The 24,149-nt window shown below is 43.0% G+C and overlaps 1 protein-coding gene and 1 long non-coding RNA gene across 2 annotated transcripts; both read left to right on the forward strand.

The window, feature by feature from the left end:
* The first annotated feature begins 380 nt into the window (after window positions 1-380).
* Window positions 381-933, forward strand: LOC308174123. Its single transcript, XR_013937918.1, has 3 exons — window positions 381-513; window positions 608-675; window positions 800-933. It is a non-coding gene; the product is annotated as an uncharacterized lncRNA (long non-coding RNA).
* Window positions 934-4,394: 3,461 nt separating this feature from the next.
* LOC308173837 (SMC5-SMC6 complex localization factor protein 2-like) lies at window positions 4,395-9,861 on the forward strand (the record flags this gene model as incomplete). Its single annotated transcript, XM_080548899.1, has 15 exons — window positions 4,395-4,511; window positions 4,602-4,684; window positions 4,831-4,932; window positions 5,036-5,203; window positions 5,934-6,036; window positions 6,171-6,258; window positions 7,101-7,248; window positions 7,348-7,432; window positions 7,663-7,836; window positions 7,950-8,044; window positions 8,370-8,463; window positions 8,606-8,731; window positions 9,224-9,310; window positions 9,507-9,575; window positions 9,706-9,861. 15 exons carry the CDS (start codon window positions 4,395-4,397, stop codon window positions 9,859-9,861), a joined length of 1,695 nt encoding a protein of 564 aa, XP_080405025.1.
* Window positions 9,862-24,149: the final 14,288 nt, after the last annotated feature.

The raw sequence follows: 24,149 nt of genomic DNA on the forward strand, positions 1-24,149 counted from the left end.
AAGCAAGGAATTTGATCAGTCTGATATGCGTGAGCACCTCTTTTCCTGCTTTCAGTATGAGCACCTGAAACCATTCCGCAGCTCCATACGGTGTCCACGCACGGCCCAGTCAGTGTACACTATGGACGTTAGTGTGCACTGCATCTGCAGGAGGACCATCCGACCAGAGCTTCAGGTATCCTGCAGGAGGTGTTTCAAGTTTTTCCATTCGTCTTGTGTGTCAATTAATATTATGTTTCCTAATGAATTTGTTTGTACTGCTTGTAAAGTTGTTTTTTAAGTATTTTCCAGATTGTACACAGATAGCCCTGCTACGTCCTCCGTGAGGGCCTGTTCCCCTGTACATAAGTCCCTGTCCAGCCCTGCTACATCCTCCGTGAGGACCACCTCTACCACATCCTCCGTGAGGACCACCTCTACCACATCCTCAGAGAGGACCACCTCTACCACATCCTCCGTGAGGACCACCTCTACCTCCTCCGTGAGGACCACCTCTACCTCAGGCTACTGCAAGTATGAGCCACAATTACATCATTGTTATTTTTAAATGTTCATATTGATTGTTTCATTACTAATACATTAAATGTATGCTCATTCATTCACACAGCACCAAGATGTTTTGGACAAAATTACATCTGGACAGTTACCTTTCATCCCCATCCACCCAGTACACTGGTAAGTCACATTGAATAGGGATTATTTAGAAATGTGTTTACTCACAAAATGTTATTTTGACTGTACATATCTGTGCTTGTTTGTGTGTTTACACTAACAAGATGGTTATTGCTTACCTCAACAGGAGAGCTGATTGGTGTGATGTTACCTAACCCCCCAGATGTTACCCACCAACCCTCCAGATGTTACCCCCAACCCTCCAGATGTTATCCCCTAACCTCCCAGATGTTACCCCAACCCTCCACCACCACCTCAGACACACCACCACCACCTCAGACACACCACCACCACCACCTCAGACACACCACCACCACCTCAGACACACCACCAGGATGTGGTAGAGGTGGTCCTCACGGAGGATGTAGCAGGGCTGGACAGGGACTTATGTACAGGGGAACGGGCCCTCACGGAGGACGTAGCAGGGCTATCTGTGTATTTATCTGTTCTATTATTGTTGAATTTGTGAATGATATGTTACTCCCTAACTATTATTATATACCTGATTGTAACCTGTACAGTTCTTTTGCAAACGTTAGTGTTGTGTATTTATATATAAAGTTTATTCTGTTTTCTGAATCAGTGTGGACCAGTGGCGTAGCGGACGGGCCCGCAAGCGACGCACCGCGGGGGGGCCCCAGCCACTAGGGGGCCCCCTAACATTGGATCCAAATGTATTTTTATTTTTTTTATAATTAAAAAAAATATAAAACAAAGAAAATAAGTGGCCCTTCATTGTGTCAACCTTAATTTTAATATATAGGCCTATATTTAAAAAATATATACATAGTTAGCCGTATCCAATAGCAACATGACTTTGACGTCACACGTAGGCAGCGAGACACAAGGAAAATGAGCAAGCGAAAATACAATACAAAGTACAATAAGCATTCTTTAGGTGGTGGTAGATTCTCTATTCGGACATTATAGCCGCTATATGTGGGACTGTCGGTCCGATATTGTAAAAAAATCAAATAAAAATGTATGTTTACGGAAGTACATGTCTCAAGTATTATCTCGGCGGTTAGTCGAGTGAAAGAAAAACAACATACAGATGATAATTCACACAATATAATACCACGAAAGCGTACAGCACTAAACAATAACATTTATTTGGGCAGCATCATACTCAAACTCAGGCAGAAGGGCAGGGTCCGGCCAGGTTCACAGTCACAGGCTGTCAGTGCATCATACAGGTACATAATTCAGCATGGTTAGGCTATATATAGCTGTTTCTTTTTCTATTCTACTATTCTATTCTACTTCTGCTGTCTGCGTCTCCCTGGGTATTCCTAGACCAGATGGCAAACAGTAAAGACATGCCACAATATACCAGGACTTAAGAAACGAGATGTCCAACAAAGGATTTGACTAACCATGGCCAATTTTACGCAACAAGTAGACTCTGATGCAGCGGAGACAGGGTTGCCAGATGGGCTGGTTTTTGGTGGATTTAGAAGTTTTTAGATTGGTTAGGTTGGAAATTCTCAATCCCATCTGGCAACCCTTAGCGGAGAGTCTACAGCTTGTATGTTTACAGATATCACGCTGCTATGCACACCACACTTTGAAAAAAAAGTGTCAAAGTGTCTAAAAAAGAAATAAAGCTTGTACTTTTCTACTTATAATACATTCTACTGATGTAGTCTACCATTTGGTTTTAGTTATTGCTCTCACTTGTTTGTACCTTTTGCTAAGTCAAGCATTTAGAATGTAGAGTGCATATTGCGAAATTTCGCAACGTCAATAACGCATCGGCCTCTAAAAAACGCACGTTTTTTTTTTTTTTACTCCGTTGCGAAAGGGCCCCCGCCGCCACCTTGCGGGGGGGCCCCGGGATTTTGCGCTACGCCACTGGTGTGGACTCGTGGTGCGTTTGTTCATAGTCTGACATTGGCACGTTTTATTACAATATCAACTACTATACTAGTCCAAAAGTTACATATGACTGTAGTTATCATAACTGTACATGTCCTACTCTAATGGATCTTGAACGAAACGCGCATTTTTATTATTAAGTTGAATTGCTGAGTTGCGTTTGCAACTTTATGAGAAAATGATCTGCTGATCAGACCACTCTAACAGGAGTGTTTGTCCGTGAATAACACCGGCTATGCCCGGGGTAGAAACACAAGACTATAGCTGGATAAGGTCTACAGGTCTACACGGTCATTTTAAGCCGTCGACCAGCCCTCTACGACCACGGGAAGTCATGTTAAAAGTGAAGATACTTCTGTTAAACTAAGCTAAGCTAAACATCGCTAATCGCTAACTCCCTCCTGGGCTTAAAGTGACAAGTAATAACGTTGTGAAAAAAACCGTCAGATCAGATAGATATAAGGGTTATTTTGATAAACCGGATACATTTTGTGAATATATATGGTTACTTTCTCGCCTGAAAACATATTAAAACTTCATAAAATGACATATTAACACTTGTAGAGCCAAATTAAAGCTTTTCGCTAAACGGAGGTTTCAAAAACACTAGACTGACGCGTCACAGTCGCCAGCTGGTCGTGACGCGTGCCAGCTGGTCGTGACGCGTTAGGTCGTGACGCGTGCACACGATTTGGCAGTGCACACGATTTGGCATGACAGCTCCTCATCTGTCTCCACTCCGAACATGTTGTATGCACACGCTGCCTCTTCGTCTGCTTCTTCCAGGTGGTGTGTGTCTGCCTGAGCCTGTCTAGGTTTCCCCTGCCAAGGCTTGCCCTTGCTCATTTTATGGTCTTTTGAACTCCTGCACTTCTTTGCTAGGTGTCCCTTTTTATTACAATTATGGCAAACAGTCTCTTTAAATCTGCAGTCATTTGCATAATGTGATCCTCCACACCGAAAACATTCCACCCTTTTTTTCGAAACTCTCATTTTTACCAGTCTCTTTATGGGTATGATCCCTCCTGACTTGGTGCACTGTCGCTGTCTGCGACAACCCACTCCCTCTCTGTATGTCTTTAGCATTGTTAGCAGCCATCTCCATACCTTGGGAAATCTCCAGGGCCTTTTTGAAAGTCAGTGGTGGGGCTTCCCCCAGCAGGCGGCGCTGTATGGGGTCATTACTAATGCCGCAAACTAACCTGTCACGGAGCATGTCATCCAACACTGCCCCAAATTCACAATGCTCCGACAGCTGACGTAGTTCGGCTACAAAATTGGCTACAGACTGACCTGTCTTCCTGAACAGACTGTGAAATTTAAAACGTTGAACTATCACAGAAGGTCGTGGATTGTGGTGGTTCCCCACGAGCTTGACTAGGTCCACGTATGGAATTTCCCCCGGTTTCTGTGGTGTGGCTAAATTCCTTATTAGCTTATAAGTCTTTGCCCCACACACACTCAGGAGAATGGAGCGCTTCCTAGCCTCCTCATTAATTCCATTTGCAGAGAAAAATTCCAGACACCCGAGGAGGCCGAGTAACAATACATTTTCAGTTACTGGCCACAGAAGTCAGGTCCTGAGCTCTTCATCTTAGTATTTCTGAAGAGGTATGCATTTGAGATTGATGTGAAGAGAGTGGCTAGAGAAGCTATGGTCTCATTCATCTGTTTAGTCAAATCACAAGTATCAAATCGTAGGTAAAAAAACATTTAATTAATTAGCCAGATGTTTATCTGAATTAAAACCATTGAGAGTGCCCCCCCCCCCCCCTGTTGCCCTTGACCTCTGACTCCCATCCCCCCCAGAAGAAGCAGAAGGAGGTAGAAGTGAATTGGGGGAGATGGAGGACGACCCGCTGGATGTGGAGATGCTGGACCGCAGCATCAAGCCTCCAGATAAGGACGCCTCCTCCACCGAGCCCACTGTACCTGTGCTGTCCAGCGGCTACTCCCAGCCTGTAAGCACTGATATGTGGTTTTCCACCATCTTTGCCTTGAGTGTGTGTTAGTTTAGATCTTCATTTGTCATTTCCTGTTATCCCCTGCAGCCTGGAGTCGCATCCAACACCAAGCCCCTCAACTACAAGAACACCCTAGAAGTTCTAGAACAGATGTTGATGGATCTACAGAGGTATAGATTTAATCTACATTACCTACGGTACTCAGAATTTCTCTGTAGAAACAGTGAGTGTCTATCAATTTTGCTCTGTCCTTTTCCATGTTTCACAGCTTTTCCATTGGGGTAACATTGTGTCTCTCCCTCCATGTGTGTCCCAGGTCAAAGGAGCTGGAGATGAAGCTAATTAAGGATCTGCTGAGACCGGTGGAAGAGGAGGAAAATGAGAATGATGTAGAGGAGTCCATCTCACATGAACAGAAGTAACTACACACACACTCACTCTCTCTCTCTCTCTCTCTCTCTCTCTCTCTTTTGGACCATGAGTATATGGTGTTTGAATCTCATGTGTGTTATGTCCCACAGAGAGCTCCTGCAGCGTTACTCTGTGGTGTCCAACGCCATCCCAGAGAAACACCCAGGAGAGGCAGTGTTCAGCCTGGATGACTTTGGTCGTCTCTTCAACCAGCACACTCTGCAGCTCAGCCACCTCAAAGTCACCCCACGAGAATCTGCACAGAAAGCACTCTTCTGGTAACATCTGACTGTGTCTCCCTCCCTCTCTGTCCCTCTCTGTCCTTCTCTGTCCTTCTCTGTCTCTCTTTGTGTGGTGTGTGGTGTGTGGTGTGTGTGTGTGTGTGGTGTGTGTGTGTGTGTGGTGTGTGGTGTGTGTGTGTGGTGTGTGTGTGTGTGTGTGTGTGTGTGTGTGTGTGTGTGTGGTGTGTGGTGTGTGGTGTGTGTGTGTAGAAGAGAACAGAGGCAATCTACAGAGTATTTTGTCATCACCACTACTTTTTTTGTTTAAATCATAAAATGGCAGCAAATCAACAAAAATGGTAAACAGAATTCATCAGTAAATTGATTGCTGATGAATTCTGTTTACCGTTTTTGTTGATGTGCTGCTGATCGATGTTGTATAGTGACTGCTAATTTGTGTTGAATGTTTTATATCATATGTGAATGTCTTGTCTTTTTGTGTGGAAGGAAGAGTAGCCATCACTATGATGACTAATGGGGATCTATAATAAACAAATTAGTCTAGTAGGAGAAATAGGTTCCCATGTACCCGAATGACATTATTTCGTAACCTGTTTTTTTAAGACCCTAATGGTGTCTAGTTCAGATTTCTTCATGTCGCCACGGTCAACTAATGTCCCATGGGGTTCGTTTGGCGGCCATCTTGAATTGATGCCCACACGAATGGTGAAAAACACTGATTTTTCAGATTTCACACTAAATCAATCACCCCTCCCTCTCTCTTCAGGTCCAGTCCTGATCAGTTTGCGTTTTACGTCAGTGCTGGTCTGATCCAGGCTGCCTACTGCTCCTCTCCCTGCCCGCCTCAAGACTCACTCTGGCTCTTCCAAGTACTTCCACCAACTCTCCCAACATGCTCTACTAATGCTTTTGTCTCTTGCATTGAGTTTGTATATATCGACTGTATGTGATTAATTAACTTGTTGTTTCGCTTGTTTTGAATTGGTGTTTTCCCCTCCGGTAGATGATGTCAGTTCACCCTGAGAGGGAGGTCTCCTATCACATACTACAGGCCCTGAAAGACATCGCCTTGTTTGCTGACAAACAAATCGGTAGGTGCGTGTGTGATGTATACTGCACTCGTTCTCTTTGCAGTTAATAAGGACAGGTGTGTTGCGTGTGTGCGTGTCCACGGTATTATTTTTTTACATGATCGGAGGACCTTTTGTTTGTTGTATTTGTTTTTTTACATTTTATCTACAAGTTAGCATGCATCTTTTCGAGACACAAGGTGCTGTTAAAAAATAAATAATGGAACCATGTACTCTGGCTCTATGTATGCCATGTATTCTCTAAATCCTCTCCCCTCTCTACTGTACTACTGGTAATAGGCAGCATATCTTTAGCCACCATGTTGGCAATTGGGGCAGTCGTTTTTTCGCTGCGGCTTCTGTCACACCTGTGAGCTTGAATAAATGTCGCTGTTCTTGATTGGGTTGGTCCCTCACCTTCATTTACTTTGACAGTTGGATGCAACCTTTTGAAATGCGATAGCATCGTTGTTGAGTGGAGGAGATTGAAAAGAAGACATGCTTCAAACAGTGCACTTCCTCTTTCAGAATATCATTCAGTGATTCATGGATTGGTCTTTTGTAATGAGTTTTTGTATATTGTTTTTGGTCGCATTTCTCTATTGAAGGTTGTTTTTTGCATTTTTCACAATTTCCGATCCAATTCACATTATTTTTGTAATATTGTATACTGTACAGTTCTTGAGTAAGTTCCTCCCATTCTTTTTGGTTGTTTTCAAGTTGCTCTGTGCTTCTATAGTACAGTTTTCATCTACATCCACTTGTTCTGTTAGTTTTTCTATTTCTGTTTTCAGCCTAATAATTAATCTATTTTAACCTGAATTGTTGTTGTATTAATAATGAGTATTGATTTGTCTCCACAGTGTTGTATAAGAGCCATAGGTATGATGTGTGGGTGCCCAGCATTGGCGACGTGACTCTGGTCTTCATGAACATGGGTGTCCCATTCATCACACTGTTCCCTCAGGAGAAGCTCCAGCCAGACTTCACAGAGGGAGACCTATTGCTACAGTAAGTGAAGAGGACATGACAATACCAATGGGTAGGGTTGGCAGACTCTTTGAATTGCCTCATGTTTGCCCACGTGTGTGTGTCTGTGTCTGTGTCCAGGTCTGTCGAAATCAGCAATGAGAATAGCTCGTCCAGAAAGAAGGAACTCACTTTCCAAGAGCACAACTTCCAGTGTGTTGTTAAGGTACGGCTGAATAGATATACATTGTAAAATGTTTTTTTTCTTAAAAGATTAGGACATCTACAAAACACAGATTGACGGCCAAAATGTCAGATGTGGTTACTGCTTACCTAACGATCAATTAACGACCGGACAGGTGGTTAATTCTACCGGTAATACCATTCCCCCCCGGCCCAACCCTAGTGTTTGTACTGATTCTCTCTTTCTCCCTCTCCCGCTCCCTCTTTCTCCAGTACCTGTCGGATGTCAGTGCCTTGTGTCCGCGGGCCTACATTGACTCAGACCTGCTGCTGTTACTGACTGTGGTGAGCAGAGTGGCGCTGGATACGCAGATCACCCCCCCTGTTCAGGACGTCCGCTTCCTACAGCACAATCTGGTCAACAACATGAGGGACTGGGACCACATGGTCAGTGAGCATCTCTTTCTCTTTCTCTGCATGGGGAAGATTTACCTAACCGTGGCTTTATCCAATTATTTTGGTTCAGTCTCATGTTAATGTTCTCTTCCTGCTTTGTTTAGCTGCCGAGGATTTGCTTTGCGTTGATGGACATGACAGACGACCATCACAACCTTCGCTGGATGGTCCAGCTGCTGCCAGACAACACACGTGGAAAGTAAGACCTTACAGAGTTTTAACCAATGCAATGCTTCATAATGAATGATTCAGCATGGTTATTTAGTGACGTTTTCATGGGGGAAATGCTACATATTGCACCTTTAAATGCCTTTAGAGCACATTTCGACACAATGCATTATTCTTAAAGTGGTAATGTATACTTTTTTGACACATGGTAATGCTTTTTGGTTGGGACATATACATTTGATGTCCTTTATTACAATTTCTCTTATCTCTATGGCTCTTAATTATTTTTCTGTTCAGTGAGTGAACATTGTGCATGAGCAAGTGGTATTATTGCTGTTTGATTTGTCTCTGTGCAGGCAACTCAGGAGACACCTCAGTATGTCCATCATCTCCAAACTGTTGTTCAACAGATGCACTTACCGGTACAAGCCCTCCAACACTGAGTTCCAGGTAAGACATGGAAACAAATCCTGTGCCACCTCCAGTTTAACACCATTCCCTTACTCTTTTCCTGCAATTCCATTCAATTGTTAGTTAAGCTTTTCTTCCTGAAGTGTTACCAAAATAGAACAAATGTCCTCTCCTCCCCTAGCTGTCGTACCTGAGGCACTACGTGCCCCACATGCGTCCATCGTTGCTCGTCAGTGCCCTGAAGAGCTCCAGCAGCTCCAGAGAGCAGGGGGAGAACGGGCAGAACTCAGCCTCTCTCGACCAGCAGGTATGGGAAGGGTTCAATAGTTTAACTTTTTTTGTAAATGGGTGTTAGCCCACAATGCTATGTGGTATCCAAAATGGGATGCACTTGTTTTATTAGACTTTAATTATTCCCAGCACAGGGTTCATGCAATTTGGTTACCATTGGTATTGGATAGCTGGAGCTGACACTCTGAGTATCGTAGTGAGTATCGTACTGTGGTTTTCCCTTGAGTGTGAGAATCAACTGGATGTTGTATTTGTGTTTCAGGCCTACTACCTCTGCTATAGCCTTTTGGTCTTTGCAAATGAAGCCTCTAACTTTGTGGTTTTACCCCCAAACCAGAAGGTAAACACAAAGCACTGAATACTGACATGTTTGTCTACTGCTCTGCAGCTATTGTTATTGTTATAAAGAGATATAACTGTCCTCTCCACTCCATCCCCCTTTCTTCTCTCCCTGCTTTCATCTCTCCTGCTCTTTTCTCCTCTCCTCTACCTTCTCTCACTCTATCAGAGTCCGTTGCAGTTGCTGTGTGTTCAACTGGAGAAGTATGTCAAGTGTGACATCAGAGAGAGTGATAGGTGTCTGTACAGGAGTAAGGTGGGTGGTCTACAGGCCCTAGTTTGCTTCCACTAAAGAGCGCTGCACACCACTAAAACCATGTGCAAAGACTGTTTTGGTAATTTGGTGTCACCACAAAAGCGCATCTGCCCCAACCAATACAAATATAGGCGGAGCAGTAAATGGGTGTTCAGAGGTTTAAGTCATTTACATATCTGTCCCTCTCCCTCCGCAGGTGGCGGACTATGTGGCGAGGACCTACATCAGGTGGCAGGTGCTCCTCCGGAGGAGCCAGCCTCTCCAGGTAGGTCAGCCCGCATCTCATCAGCCAGTCTGCACATCCTGTCAGCTCATCACTAGGGATGTGCATAACTCCATACAGTTAAGATGTGCATAAAACCATCCATGTTCATTGTGTGTGTCTGTGTGTGCAGGGTAAGCTGTACGACTACTGGCAGCCTCTACCGGAGGACGCTCTGAGCAATGAGATGATGGAGGACTCTGCCGTGGAGGAGGAGAGAGTGGACCTTGTTCTAGAGGAGTCTGAAGAGGAGAGTGGAGATGTCAGCCATGCAGCCAGGACAGAGTGAAGAAGGGGGGGTGGTGGTGGTTACGCCAATGATTCAACCTACTGTTCATTCATTAAAGTTTTATTGTTGTTTCATTCAACCTACTGTTCATTCATTAAAGTTTTATTGTTGTTTCATTCAACCTACTGTTCATTCATTAAAGTTGTATTGTTGTTTCATTCGTATGTTTTTTTCTTCTTCTTACATTCCTTGACATTCCTTGGCAGCACAAATACAAATGGCAAGATAGACAAGATAAATAAAGTTCTGGGAGTTTGTTTAGTGATGATAGAAGTCAAAGGTGGAAGTTAAAAGTAAAGTAATTTTATTTTATATATTTGTGATTGATTTTTGCACTCTGAATTAAAAGCACATCAGCACATTTTGATGGAGTCTTGCAATTTCTTTAGCTGTGTAGTATTGAGTTAATACTAGGGATGGGAATTGATAAGATGTTATTGATACTGATTACATTACCGATTCTGCTTATCGGTTCGATTCTTTATCACTTCCTGATCAACTTTCTATGTGGAAAAAAAGTAGGCCTATACAGGTTCAGCCTCAACGCAGCTGTGTTATGTTGAGTCTGAACACAGTGGATCATATCTGAACATTTTTTAAATAAAATGATAGGTGTGAATCCACCCTAATACTTTACAAAGACGAGGTAGCTTAGATATTGGGTGGAGATTATCCAGGTCAGAGGGGTCACCACCTTTATGGGTTGGGAGCACATAGGCTGCCTTCCAAATCATGGGGATAGCAACTGAGGTAAATCAGACAGATAATGTGTCAGGGTGCAATACCCCTGGATCAAGCAAATCAACCCCCAATTTATTTTAAACGTCTATTTTAAGCAGGGGGGGAGTGTAACAGGCAGACAAGGCAGAGACGGTCGTCACACCCATCAAGCCAATTTTCTTCGGAGGAATTATATTGCTTTTATTATATTCCTTGTCAATCTGAGCATGTACATTGTTGTTTAATGTTCCGCAGATAGAGTTACATGATACAATGAATGCTCTGTAAACAGAACTCTGTCTGTATTCGGAGAATTACAAAACAATTGTATGCCAGTGAGAGCTTTATAAACAAACAGAAGGATCTTGAAATCTATTCCTAACTTAACAGGAAGCCAGTATAGAGTCTCACTATTACTAACCAGTAACCACACAACATGACAAGACTGCAGACAGTCCAACAACACTCCCAGAAAAAACAACAAGTCACGTAGTGGATTCACACGACCCTTTTATTCAATCGCTGTACAAAAGACTGAGAGGTCTGGTGTGGGCGGGGCTTGGCCCTCTAGGAGGCAGGTGTGGGCGGGGCCTGGGCTCTCTGCACAGACACCCTGGTGTGGGTCTTGGCCAGGTGGTCTGTGAACTCCTGGTAGGGAGACTTGGTGAAGATGGTCTCCTTCCACAGGTCAGGGGTCAGGTAGCTGTAGGTCTTGGAGATGGCGTCGAAGGTGGCCTTTGCTGGAGGGGAGAGAAGAAGAGAGGTTAGCGGTTAGCATCGACCACCGTAACACGCTAAGCCACACAGCACTGGTTGACTACACACTGACTAGCTAGACGGTGGGGTGGAGGTAGAGCTAGGAGACGGGGGGGGGGGACGGGACACAACTCAACTGAAAACGTGTGAAATAGATGTGAAGTTGTGGCAAACCGTTGGCTCGCAATTGTCGCCAACACAAGTCTCCTCAAACACCCGTTATTAACCAACGGCACTATCCAAAAGCTACTCAACAATATTATATATTGTCTGAATTTGTCTTGTTTTATCAAATGTTACAATAATTTTTATTTATTGTGCTGGTTTATTATGAACAACATGTAAAATTGCAGGAAACTAGCACAAATAATTGTGTGGGAGAGAGGGGCCGCCGCTGCCAAAACGTGCACAGTTTTGGGTCCCTCCACCGACCAAAAAAAACTCACTCCAAACTTTTGGTGAAACTTGGCAGCCCTTAAGGCTTTATTGAAACAATGTTTAACTTATGATATAGCACTAGCGCCCCCACCCCGCCCTTGGGCCCGTGGTGGTCGTGGTCCCGAGGAGCGGGGCCCCGAGGGGTGTCCCTTATTTCTCTGGCTGAAAGGTGGCAACCCTAATGTACACTATCCACTATACTATCTAGTAAGTCTAGTCTGCTGTAGGTACTATTTACACAACCGTTCCCTATGAGTACTAAAATAAAAATGTACATACAAATGTACTTAGAAACACTTAAAAGCACTGATTTGGGAGCTCCCCCAAGCCTCGCGACCAAGCGCGACGCCATCTTGGAACTCTATACAATTCATCCTACTGCCTGTCTGCCTGCAATGTGTGCGACTAGAGCTTCACGGATCCTATCTGCGTTGGTGTGTAGTCGAGCTTCTGTATCTCACAAAAGTTGTGCAAAACAATGCAGGCTGCTACTATGTATTTCACATGTTCTGTTTGTGAGTCATTCCTCTTCATAATGGAACGCCACCGTCCTTTTAAGCGCCCAAAAGCATGCTCAACATGAATGCGACTCGAGCACTGCTCAAGCATTCGTTGAACTGTTTTTGAGGTCCCCTTGCTGTGCCGTCTGGGTATATATAACTCCACTCCTTCCGCGTCACATGGGACACGAGAACCAATCACATTCGAGAATTCTCGCATCAGCCAATAGGATCGCGTATTTTCTAAAAATGCAACCTATCTATTTTAGTGATTGGTTGCTGATACAAGGGGCGTTGTATATACGGACACAAGCACCACAATCAAGTAAAATAAACAACCGAATGTTGTCGACGTTTTATTGTCACTAATATGAAAGAAAACATGTTTAGGAGGCAAAAGAGCACCTCATCTCAAAATCGAATGGAAAAAAAGAAAATTGCGTTTTGGGGGGGTAGGCTCGCCTTAAAAAAAAAAAAAGTGTTCCCATCTGCCACGTCATTCCCTCTCAGAACCAGGTTGTCAGCTGTTCTTTTAACTGTTCCCCAATGCCATCTGGGGCACCCTTGCCATGAGAAGTGGGGAAGAAGTTCCATGTCGCTCTTTTATAACCCAGTGTAGGTGGCACAACAGACAGAAGAAAAACTTTTTTTAGTTTTTATATTGTTTGCTTGGACCATCGGACCAAAAGTGCACAGTGGTAACAAGTGGACATTTTATCTTGAGATATTTTATGTGTCCAGATTGCAGCATCTTGTCTCTTTGACTCTGAAACTGTGCAAAATCCTGCCTTTTCACCCAGTATGCAGGGTTATCTGTGGCAGATTTTGTCCGAAATGGCAGGCTTGAACTTCAGACTGATACCTGCATCTCCAGGATTCTGAAAAGTCAACATGAACAATTGCTGTATGTTCATCACAGGTCTCGATTGTGGTTCTGTAAGCTTTCGACTGGTTTCTAACTAAACACCCACGTGTTGTGGTTTCATTTCTCAGTTGTTCCTCATACAGCTGCGTGAGCTCTGAAAGACTCCCGTTGTGATGTATGAGTTTGGTGTTCATGTGGGTCCCATTGGCTGTGTCTTCTTGAACTCGCTCCCACTGCTTCCACTGAACATGGGTTTTGCCTTGCTCTGGGGTTAAAACTGTGTGTTTATTTAGACACCGTAAGCAGGTGCGAAGAAGGCAGGCTTCACTTGCTGGAGAGCAACAAACTAATTCAAAACTGTCATCCAGTCATCCAACACCTGACAGTCTTAGGACCTCCAGCATTAAGCATGCATTTTCATGATAGTGACACAGACATGTCTTCCGATCAGATGCTCTTGGTGCTGTGACATAAAATGGCCGCAGAGCACAGAATGAAGAATAACTGAGCTTTACAGTTGGGTACCTATCAATGAAATCACCATGGAGGTTGATCATGGAGTCTGTCAGGATCATTCTCAGGTGCTTATTTTTTTTCCTAGTGATGGTGTCAGTTTTATCCGTTGTCATATGTGAAGAGTTCAGGAAGAACTCCTGAACAATGTGGGTGATACCCTGGAGGAATGTTGCCTTTTTTTGTGCTGTCTTTTTTCTCTCTCATTAACTTGTAAATTAACCCAAATTGTCAGATTTTTTTAAGAAGGCGATACTTTTTTAGAATCCTGCCTGACAAACTCAGCGCTGGTGCGTGACTTCAGAGTTTGTTTGTTGCTCTGAAGCTCTCTTCTGAGAACTTTGTGAAAGAGAAGGGCTCTCTTGATATTTGGATTTTAAGTCGGCTTCCTGATAGCATTTTATTCGTTTCTGTCTGTGGAGAGTCAAATGTTGTTTTATTTGGAGCATTTTTTCTTCGCCACTTTTGCTTTCTCAGTTTGTTTCGCTGTTTCTTTATCTTCTTAAGTTTCTCTTTCAAAGCTTTTATTTCTCTTGAATGCCTTTAACTCGTTTTTTTAGGCGTTATTTATGTGCCACAATTATTTCGAGAAAATAAATGTTTTGCGAGAGAAAACAAATGTTTTGCACAAAGGAAAATGTATTTTGAGCAAAAAAATAAAATAATGATAACCAGACCAAAATGGGTACCTTTTAAAAATGATTTATTGCCTTCGTGAAAAGTATATTTACACGTGCACAAATATTTACAACATTCATATACATCAACAATGAACAGGGGGGAAATTAAATACCACAAAGAAACTACCGGGGATTAACAAAGGGAGGGAGAAGGACCATGCGAACAGTGTCACAAAATAACAAACAGCCCTATTCTTCCCTACACCTCTGACCTACCTATATCACAAACTAACTAACCTACCCGGAACCTAACTACCTGCTACAGAATTACGGGGCGTGACACCCGCTCGCTTCTTACCTAATGTTTTGAGACAGTGGTTATCTAGGTGATGTAGTGTATACCCCAGGGTATCTTACCTAATGTTTTGAGACAGTGGTTATCTAGGTGATGTAGTGTATACCCCAGGGTATCTTACCTAATGTTTTGAGACAGTGGTTATCTAGGTGATGTAGTGTATACCCCAGGGTATCTTACCTAATGTTTTGAGACAGTGGTTATCTAGGTGATGTAGTGCATACCCCAGGGTATCTTACCTAATGTTTTGAGACAGTGGTTATCTAGGTGATGTAGTGTATACCCCAGGGTATCTTACCTAATGTTTTGAGACAGTGGTTATCTAGGTGATGTAGTGTATACCCCAGGGTATCTTACCTAGCCCTTCTCCCTTGGCGAGGAAAAGAGAAGACGGGGGTCATCAACACACTAAACCAACAGCTAGGAACAAAAACAACGATTTCTAGTAACAGATTATATCAAACTAGTCAAACAAAACCACCAGTGATGTGTCCTTCCGCGTCGACGCTTTGTAGCGTGTGTCGAGTAATCGAGGCCGATTTTTGTGATGCGCGTATCGGCATAATATAAAATGTGGCTTTGCCGCCACCTGACACAGCTCGAAGCGCTTTCGCAGAATACCCCTCTGCTTCTGGCGGAATCAAAACCATTTTGCGTTGACCATTACCACCTTTGAGGGGGAAAAAAACACTGAAATAACTGATAGTTGACCAGATTCAATGTGTCTTATTTTGTTGATGATCAAAAAATATGTCAATGTTTAAATATGTTATGCTGCAAGTACTTAATTCACAATAAAGTCTGTTTACAACTAAAATAAAACGAGATTTTTTTCAAAGAAAGATTTTTGTCTTGCAAACCTGCTGCTTTGTGCAAGAGCCATCCTCCGCAAAGGGCCTGCGTTTTCGGAAATGTCTCTGTCAGAATCCTTGAAATCTTGGGTAAGCAAATCAGACAGAGGGACAGAGAAAGAACATCAGTGATAAGTGGCACATGACTAAGGCTATGTCTTGTGGTGACTGCATGTCATGCTGAGACAAACTACTGGGCTGATAACTGTACCTCTGTGTGGTTGCTGTCTTCAATAATGGACACTGTCCGTCTTCCCAGTCCCGCTTGCAGAAGTACAAGCTCCTCTGTTGGCAAAGGTGTCCTTGTAGTGTTTTTTGCCAGCAAATAAAAATTAAACAGTATTTTCTTTTCTGGTTTTGTGGCAGTTAAGCATCTTTTTTTTCCCACGCTTAGTGTTTGCTCTGTAGTATCCTGGAAAGGATCTGTGAATTAAAAAAGAACAATAGTGTATATCAGGTTAATAATAATAAACCGTTGCATGAAGAAATCTAAATATCATGCATACATTTAGCTAATTAACTAAAACAGTTAAGTTACAGACCTGTCTAACCTGATCATATGTAAATACAACAGCTTATAAAACAAAACACATATGAAACCTATTTGAACGAATGAGTAAGCATGAACCTAGACATCTGCTGCTGCACAGTTATGTTACTGGGCCCAGGTCTCTGGATGGTATTGCTGGTGTATTTTGCATTACCTTGTGCCTTCATTTTGTTGGCTACCACAGGATTGTGTTTAGCAATCATTTCAAGAATTTCTAAGAAATTCCCTTTGTGCTCTTCAGAGTCACTGTGACCTCTTTGGGCTATATTCTGAGTTGCAGTCAAACGCAGTACATCTGCAACTGTTTTTATGTAGCTGCGATTCTCTTGCACTTTTTTTCTGTATTCTTTATTAATCAGGTCTACTATGGAAGCATCTGTAAGTGCTGCCCTCTTGTACTCATTCAAAGCAAACATGGCATTAGTGTGACACTCAGATTTCTCATGCTGCTTGAAGCCACCATCTTTGAACATTGCTTTCTTCCAATTTGAAAAACCTGATTCTGACGTGAAAACAGACTGTGATGCACTAGGCAGGGAAAAGTGTCTGCAAGGATAACAGTAGGCTGAATCTCTGCTTGGTGAGTATTCAAGCCATGAATGCAGCTGATACCACGGCGGATTGAACGACCTCCTCTTCTCACCTTGGACAGTCTTGGGAAAAATCTTTAGCCGAGGTTGAGTGGGACCTTTTGCTCTTGACTGTGAAATATCTTAAAGTGACAAAAGCCTGAGAATCAGATCCTGCCTTCAAGTCTCTGAGACAGAAGTACTCATTGGTGCATTAATACATAGATGAAAGAATTGAAGTAGTACAATATATTAAGCTGCTACAGTATATTTAATATGAACAATTACTTATTAAGGCATATCAGGAGGTCCACGTGGGGCAACAAGGCCTGCCACATCACTGTCCCCACAGGAACATGCAGGGCCTGCAGGTACTGATGGCTGGTCCTCGTTGTCAGTATCATAGTCTGAGACTGAGAGTGGCTGACTAGACACACCTAAAGCAATGCAGGAATTGTAATAGTTGTATCAATTTAATAGTAGTATTAATAGTACCGGTAATAGTAATAGTTGTATTGATAACAACCTGAAAGCAGAGAAGTAGATGGCTTATATTGTATGTATTGTATACTGTACATACCCTGATGTGCAGCCTTCATCATCAGTATCCTTGTTTGTAAGTAGGCCTATGTTAGCTACCAAACTCAAATGAATACAAAATGAATACCCATACAGGCTTAATCGACAAGATTCGGCTTTAGTTTAAATGTATAGCAATTAATCACAATGTTACATTATCACGGTTATCAAAATAAGTGCTTACTAAAAATAAATCTGGAGCTATCAGAATGTTACATACATACCCATGTGTACAGCAGAAGCTGGAGGCGCTGTGGGCTAACTGGGTCTACATCCTCCAGCTGGCTCTCATCCTCTGACTGACTAACATTAGCTCTGGCTGCTCTGTCCTGCTGCTCTGCCCTTTTGGGTTTTTTTCTTTGGAAGAAACCCTGAATGCTCTGATTTCTTTTCATACTGTAACATTAACCATCACATAACACATGTCACTTTATAACTTGCACAATACACAAACAAAACATACTCAAGCATTCAAATGTATATAGCTGACGTTACCTAGCCTATAGCCTATCGTTAGCATTAGCTAGCATTTTGACGACAGGTTTGCTAGCAAGCTGAGATCGGATGATGAGAGACCAGTAGCCTACTACAAAATATAATGTTACAGCTAAAACGTTTTAACCACTAGCACAACACCGTAGCCTATATGTAGCTATGCAAAAGTCTAACGTTATTAATGGTACTCACATTTCGTCAGGAGCGCCAAGACCAGCACACCTCACCGCTGATCAAAAATGTGTTCTTTTGTTCGAAAAGTTCGTCTCGTGGCGCGAAGTGGCCTCTGCTCTGAGTGACTAGGCAGATAGCCAATCAATCAGTGTGGCACCTAGGGTGGCCAATCAGGGGTGGCACGTGCTACCCCAGGCCACCCCCTGGACACGCCCCTGCATACACCACTGCTAGCCAGTCTCCGTCATGAAGGCTTCTAACAGTAGTTACTGTTGTAATACCTTCAGGACCCTTCAGAGGCTCGTCCTCCCACTTCTCATCCATCCCATCTCCTCTTCCGTCTCCCCTTCCATCTCCTCCATCAACAGGGCCAAAGGACTCTTCCTTGCCTCCAAAGCAGTGAGTTCCATATTGGAACGGACCCTCCTTGTGGAGTGTGGGAGCCCTCTTCCTCCTTCTGTTTCCATCCTCTCCTCCTGTCCTGCTTCTCTCCTCCTTCTCCTCCACCTCTCTTCCTCTTCCTCTCTTCCTGTCTCCCGCTGCTGTTCCTCTGGGTAGCCATGGAAATAGAATGTAGCTGGGCTGAATCACTGGCAAACCAACAACTCGCTGCAAAAGCAGGACAGTTGTCTGTGGCGGATACTATATTTTTTTTGATATATATATTTTTTTCAAACGAACATTTGAGTTTATTCAATAAGAGACAACTTAATTAATGTACCGGTCATAACCACACAACAGGACTATATTATGAAAGAACCTTTCTGCAAATAGGTTGTGTCATCAGTAACATAAAAGACTGGAATGTTTAAAACAAAACAGATTTGATTAACACTGCCAATCTTCCACTGCTAGGGACCATAAGAGGACGACAATCTTCTCACTCAGTTGAGGACTGTTTTTTGTCATCCATCCTTTTCAAATCTTCGTTAGTCTTCCGCGAGTGTAGGCCTATTCCCATTAACCCTATTTTCACTCGAGGAACTCCCGATCAATTTGTATAGGTAGTAACATCACTACAAAAACATATAGTAAAGATGTCGAAAGAGGGAAAACGAATAAAATAATAGAAACAGATCTGTATATATAGGCAATATTAAACATAGCAATAATATAATTACTACAATACAATGTAGCCTACCATATACTATACAACCATAATACCACTACATAAAATAAAATAAATGACCCAGCACATTAACAAATGTAAATTTACATGTTGGGGTAATACATTAGTTGTTTCGTTAGTGTCAGTCCAAAAGCGAACATTAACATGGGCTATTACACTGCTGATAGAATGACTCGAAACAACGATAAACTTGTTTAAACCAAACGATTCCCAACGTGTATATTGCAGGAAAAAAAAAGGCAGGGAAAATAATAATATACTATTACACTGCTGATGTGTACAGCTACAATGACTCGAAACAACAATAAACGTGTTCAAACCAAACGATTTCCAACGTGTATATTGCAGAAAAAAGGCAGAGAAAAGAGCAATGTACCTGGAAGCGGGTTCCCATTTCAGACAGTAATAGCGAGACTGTGTGAAGTTGTTGGGAATTTGTATTAAAATAACTAGAAGTGATAAATCATGTACTATGTGCTCATTTAAATAATATGTGAATGCGGTCAGTTGAGAACAATAGGAAGGTCACGCAAAGCCAAAAGAGAGGTTCTGTTTTTGAGCGACAAGAAGAAATACAAGCTCCTGACTAAAAGAACGTTTTATGATTCAAACTGCCTGTAAATTACTTATTTTTACCTATGTGCTAACAACCATTTTACACCTGCTGTTATAATATTCTATTTTTCTGTACTTTCATAACTAATGATTAATGATAAGTCTATTCTTCTAACTTGTAAATTGAATCCTAATATTACTGTGTAACTTCAATAGTTGTGTTTTCACAAGACATTCTGATAACAAGACATTCTGATAAGGACACTGACACAATGCTCTGCTCATACAAAGTACGATATCACCATGGGAACGAGACGCTAGCAGGACACTCAAGCTGATAACATACAGTACACTCTCGCACCCACACAGGAGGAATTGAAGGCCAATGCTAACGAGAAGACTTTCTGCAGCTGCAACGGATTTGTGCTGACACTTGGAAAACTACCAGATAGAGGGGGGGGGGGGCATCACCCAGCCCAAAATGTTTAATGAATTGTATGAAGGACTATGTACGGAGGTGAGAGGGACTCTTGTTTTGGTGGAGCCCCTGCAGTTAACTTGTTGACGGCTAGCTGAGATAGGCCTGCAGAGGTGAAGCTAGATAAGACACTTTTCCATGGAAATGAACTATTATTGCTTGCTGATGTGCTTGAATAAATATTATCTTAATGAACAGTTCAGTAGTGGTGCCTAATATTTGATTGGATCATATCATCTTAAGAAGTGATATCAAGGACGTCTCGTTGAGATTAAACGAACTCGCTTGTAAGTGACGACTCAATTAAATCGATTCTGGAGAAGTTGATCGCCTTACAAAGTCCCGCTCGCCAAACTCGCCTGCATGGGTCTTTTTACTCAATATGAATGCCTCCAGACAGAGTCATCTTGTCACTCCTTTGCTACCCGACGTTTGTAAAACTCCTGGGCATCTTCAGGTGAGTCGAATGTGAACGTTTTTGACTCGAAGGTTACCACCAGACGTGCGGGGTGCATCAGACGGAACCGTACTCCCTTCTGGTAGAGTGCCTGTTTGACGCCGTTGTAGGCGGCGCGTTTCCTCGCCAGTGCGGAGCTTAAGTCGGGGTAAAACCTCAGATGGGACCCCCGGAACTGCACCTCATGGTTCCTGGACCACCGCAGGGCTGCCTCTTTTTGCTGAAAGCGAAGAAAGCGCACGATGAACGGTCTCGCTGGTTTCCCGTCCCGTTTTGGGGCAAGTGATCGGTGGGCTCTCTCCAGCTCAGGCGGCTCGGTGAACACATCAGGACCCATGCAGTCTACCAGGAGCTCAGAGATGAACTTAACCGGGTCCTTGCCGTTCTCGCTGTAATTCAAGCAGCAGTCAGCTTGCAAACAACTGTAATTCAAGATACATAGGACAGACGGGCCAAAATCCTTGTTTAGGGTTTTTGATATTGCTGTCTGCCCCATCTCTCTCTCTCCCTGGGGTTCCTGTTTCAGTCTCTGCCTTGGCCTAACCCTCATGTCCGAGACACTTCTCTCAGGTCTTTCGGTTGAGATTCTTCTCAGATCACAATACTGTCAGTCTTCTACAGCAAGGCCTCAAAGCCTACCTTTGATAAGCGAGAAAATCGAAACAAACTACTCGGTCAAACAACAGTAACATATTAAAACATATAATATAAGACTTGAAAAAATTAAGTATATTATGAACACAACAGCCAGGAGGAGGAGGAGGCATCAGCTTCTGTGTTATTAGAATAATAATATTACATTAATTATATAATATTACTCAAATAAGCTTCGCTATTTGCTTTGCAGTTTGGTTGACGCAGGGGAACGCATGAGCCAATTTTGTGAAGTGGTCTGTTATGACCAACACATCTACAGATCTTTGTTTACTGTCCTCAGCACTCCAAAAATCAATGCACACCAGTTCCATGGGTGCCGATGTGCGAATGCTCTCCAAGGGAGCCCGGGCAGCTGGTTCAGGGGTCTTTGCAAGGATACAGCGTTGGCAGCATTTCACATACTCCTTGATGTCTCTTCCCATCTGCGGCCAGAAGAAGCGCTGTCGGGCGAGATGTGCTGTTCTAGCTTGCCCTTGATGCCCAGCAAGATCATGCGCACCAGCGAGAGCCTTGGCCTTCAAGCTATTAGGCAGCACAAACTGAAACCTCTTTTCTCAGCTTAATGGTTCTTTGGTCACCCTATATAAAACTCCGTCCTGGACCTTTAGGTGATGCCACTGCTTGCACAGTGTCTGGGCTGTAGGAGCTAACCTACTTCTCCCTCGCCTAGGTGGTGGCTCACCCCTCTGAATGAGCGGCAGGACCTCCTTGATGACTGGATCCATTTCCTGGCTTTGCCTAAGCTCGCCGATGGAGAGGGCTGGAAGTGTGTCCTGTTCTGAGGGCACCGCCTGGGGAAAAGCCTTGAGAAACTGCGTCGCTCTTATCTCTGCTCCCTTTTTTTTTTTTTTTTTTTTAGTAGACAGAAAGGGATGCAGTACAGTACAGTACATTAACACAAAAATCCAGAATCTATACATATGCCCCCCCCCCTCCTTTAAAAATCAGATTGACAGTGAACTCAAAAGATGTCCACGTTCAGCAGATGCGGATGTAAACAGAATGCACATCCATTATTCTGCATAGGGATGCTCAAACATTTAAGTGTAGGACACATTGTTGAGTGAAGGGGAACTTAAAGCATCCAGCTACTGTAAGCAGTCAACAGTTCACTTGTGATTCAACAAAAGCCTGATCAAAACAGCTAACGTTTTGGATGACTTACCTGCAGAGGACTTGTTAGCGGTACTAGGTGCAGATGAAGATCTACTTTGGCGTGACTCAGGGGTCCTTGTAGGTGGCAGTGACTCGGGAATCGAATCACCTGGTACAAGCGATGATATTAAAATGTTATAATTCTATTGTAACATAAAACATAGCCAGACCACTGCCTGCTGCTGTGATCAGCAGGATGTGTCCGACTGACAATACGGAGAACGTAATGTTATCTGTGCTCTGTGTTATAAGTCCTCTTTGTACTTAGATTTGAGGCTCTTCGCCTTTCTCTGACATTGGAGCCACGTCCTCCTGTAACCGTGCTCAGCCATCGCTTTCGATATATTTTCAAAAACTGACCGGTTCCGATACGACCCCACAAGTTTTGCTTGTACGGAAGTATCACCCCAAATACAATATCATCCAGTGGCGTACCGCAAAATCCCGAGGCCGGCGGGGGCCCTTTCGTAACGGAGGTTAACTCAAACGGATGTAGCGGTACATTTATTTTAAGGCTGCATATAGCCTACAGCAGCGGTTCCCAACCTTTTTGGACTCAAGGCCCACTTAAAAATCTCAAAAGTATTTGCGGCCCACACAGGCATTTTATGCATGCGTAAAAAAATGTTTGGGTGTCTGTAATGTTTTTTATTATTAAGAAATAAGACTTTGTCATTTAACTCGTTATGCTCACGGTGCTAGCTGTTTATTCGTGCTTCCCCGAGCATCCACAACTCTCTCTCTCTTACTCGTTCTAATAATAACTCTGACCTCTACAGGTCGATGATATATTTAGCCGTGCTATAATAGACACATCATTACATCTCCTTTCCTCAATATACATCAAATATATCAATATAAAACAAATTGTCGAACGCACAACCTTTCAATTAAACTCAAATATATTACTAGCTTTACATTCTTTACAAATATATTCTCACTTGAACATGAATACATAAAAGATAAATAAATAAAGACAGCTTTCGAGGTTTTCAACATTTAACACACCTTTCAATTAAACTCAAATATTCAATATCATTCTTCTTTCGTTTTTACCCCATTTGATTAATGAAGACCAGACAGGCTTCATCAAAGGTCGCAACTCTAGTGACAACACACGACGGTTACTCAACATCATTCAATTTTGCCACAACTCCAACCTCCCAGCCCTGGTGCTTTCCCTAGATGCAGAGAAGGCATTCGACAGAGTTGAATGGCCTTACTTATTTTCTACACTACAAGCATTTGGACTCGGAGATTACCTTATTAAGTGGATCAGAGTTCTTTATAACTCTCCACTAGCAGCAGTCCTGACAAATGGATTGCGATCAGACAACTTTGCACTCCACCGTGGCAATCGCCAGGGAGACCCACTGAGTCCGCTGCTTTTCAACATTGCGCTCGAACCTCTGGCACAAGCTATAAGACAAAACATCTCTATTTCTGTTATTTCCACTCAGAGCAGGGAGCACAAGATTTCTTTATATGCTGATGACATTTTGCTATTTTTATCACACCCCCAGTCCTCCGTCCCACACCTGACCAAGGTTATCTCCTCATTTGGCACCTTCTCAGGTTATAAAATCAACTTTGCCAAATCCGAGGCGATGCCTCTTGGATCTTTGAAATCTGTCCCTGATGTTGCTGAACCCTTCCCTTTCCACTGGTCCCATGATGGTTTTCTCTACCTGGGAGTGTATATAACACCCACATTATGACCAATTGTATAAATGTAACTTTCCCCCTCTCCTACAGTCCATCAAAGCGGACCTTAATCAGTGGGCCCATCTACCTATTTCAAGGCTAGGAAGGATAGCTCTTTTCAAAATGAGTATACTTCCCAAACTACTGTATCTTTACTTTACTGTACCT

The sequence above is a fragment of the Nansenia antarctica genome, assembly GCF_963989245.1.
Source record: "Nansenia antarctica genome assembly, chromosome: 19".
In the NCBI taxonomy this organism is placed as follows: Eukaryota; Metazoa; Chordata; class Actinopteri; order Argentiniformes; family Microstomatidae; genus Nansenia; species Nansenia antarctica.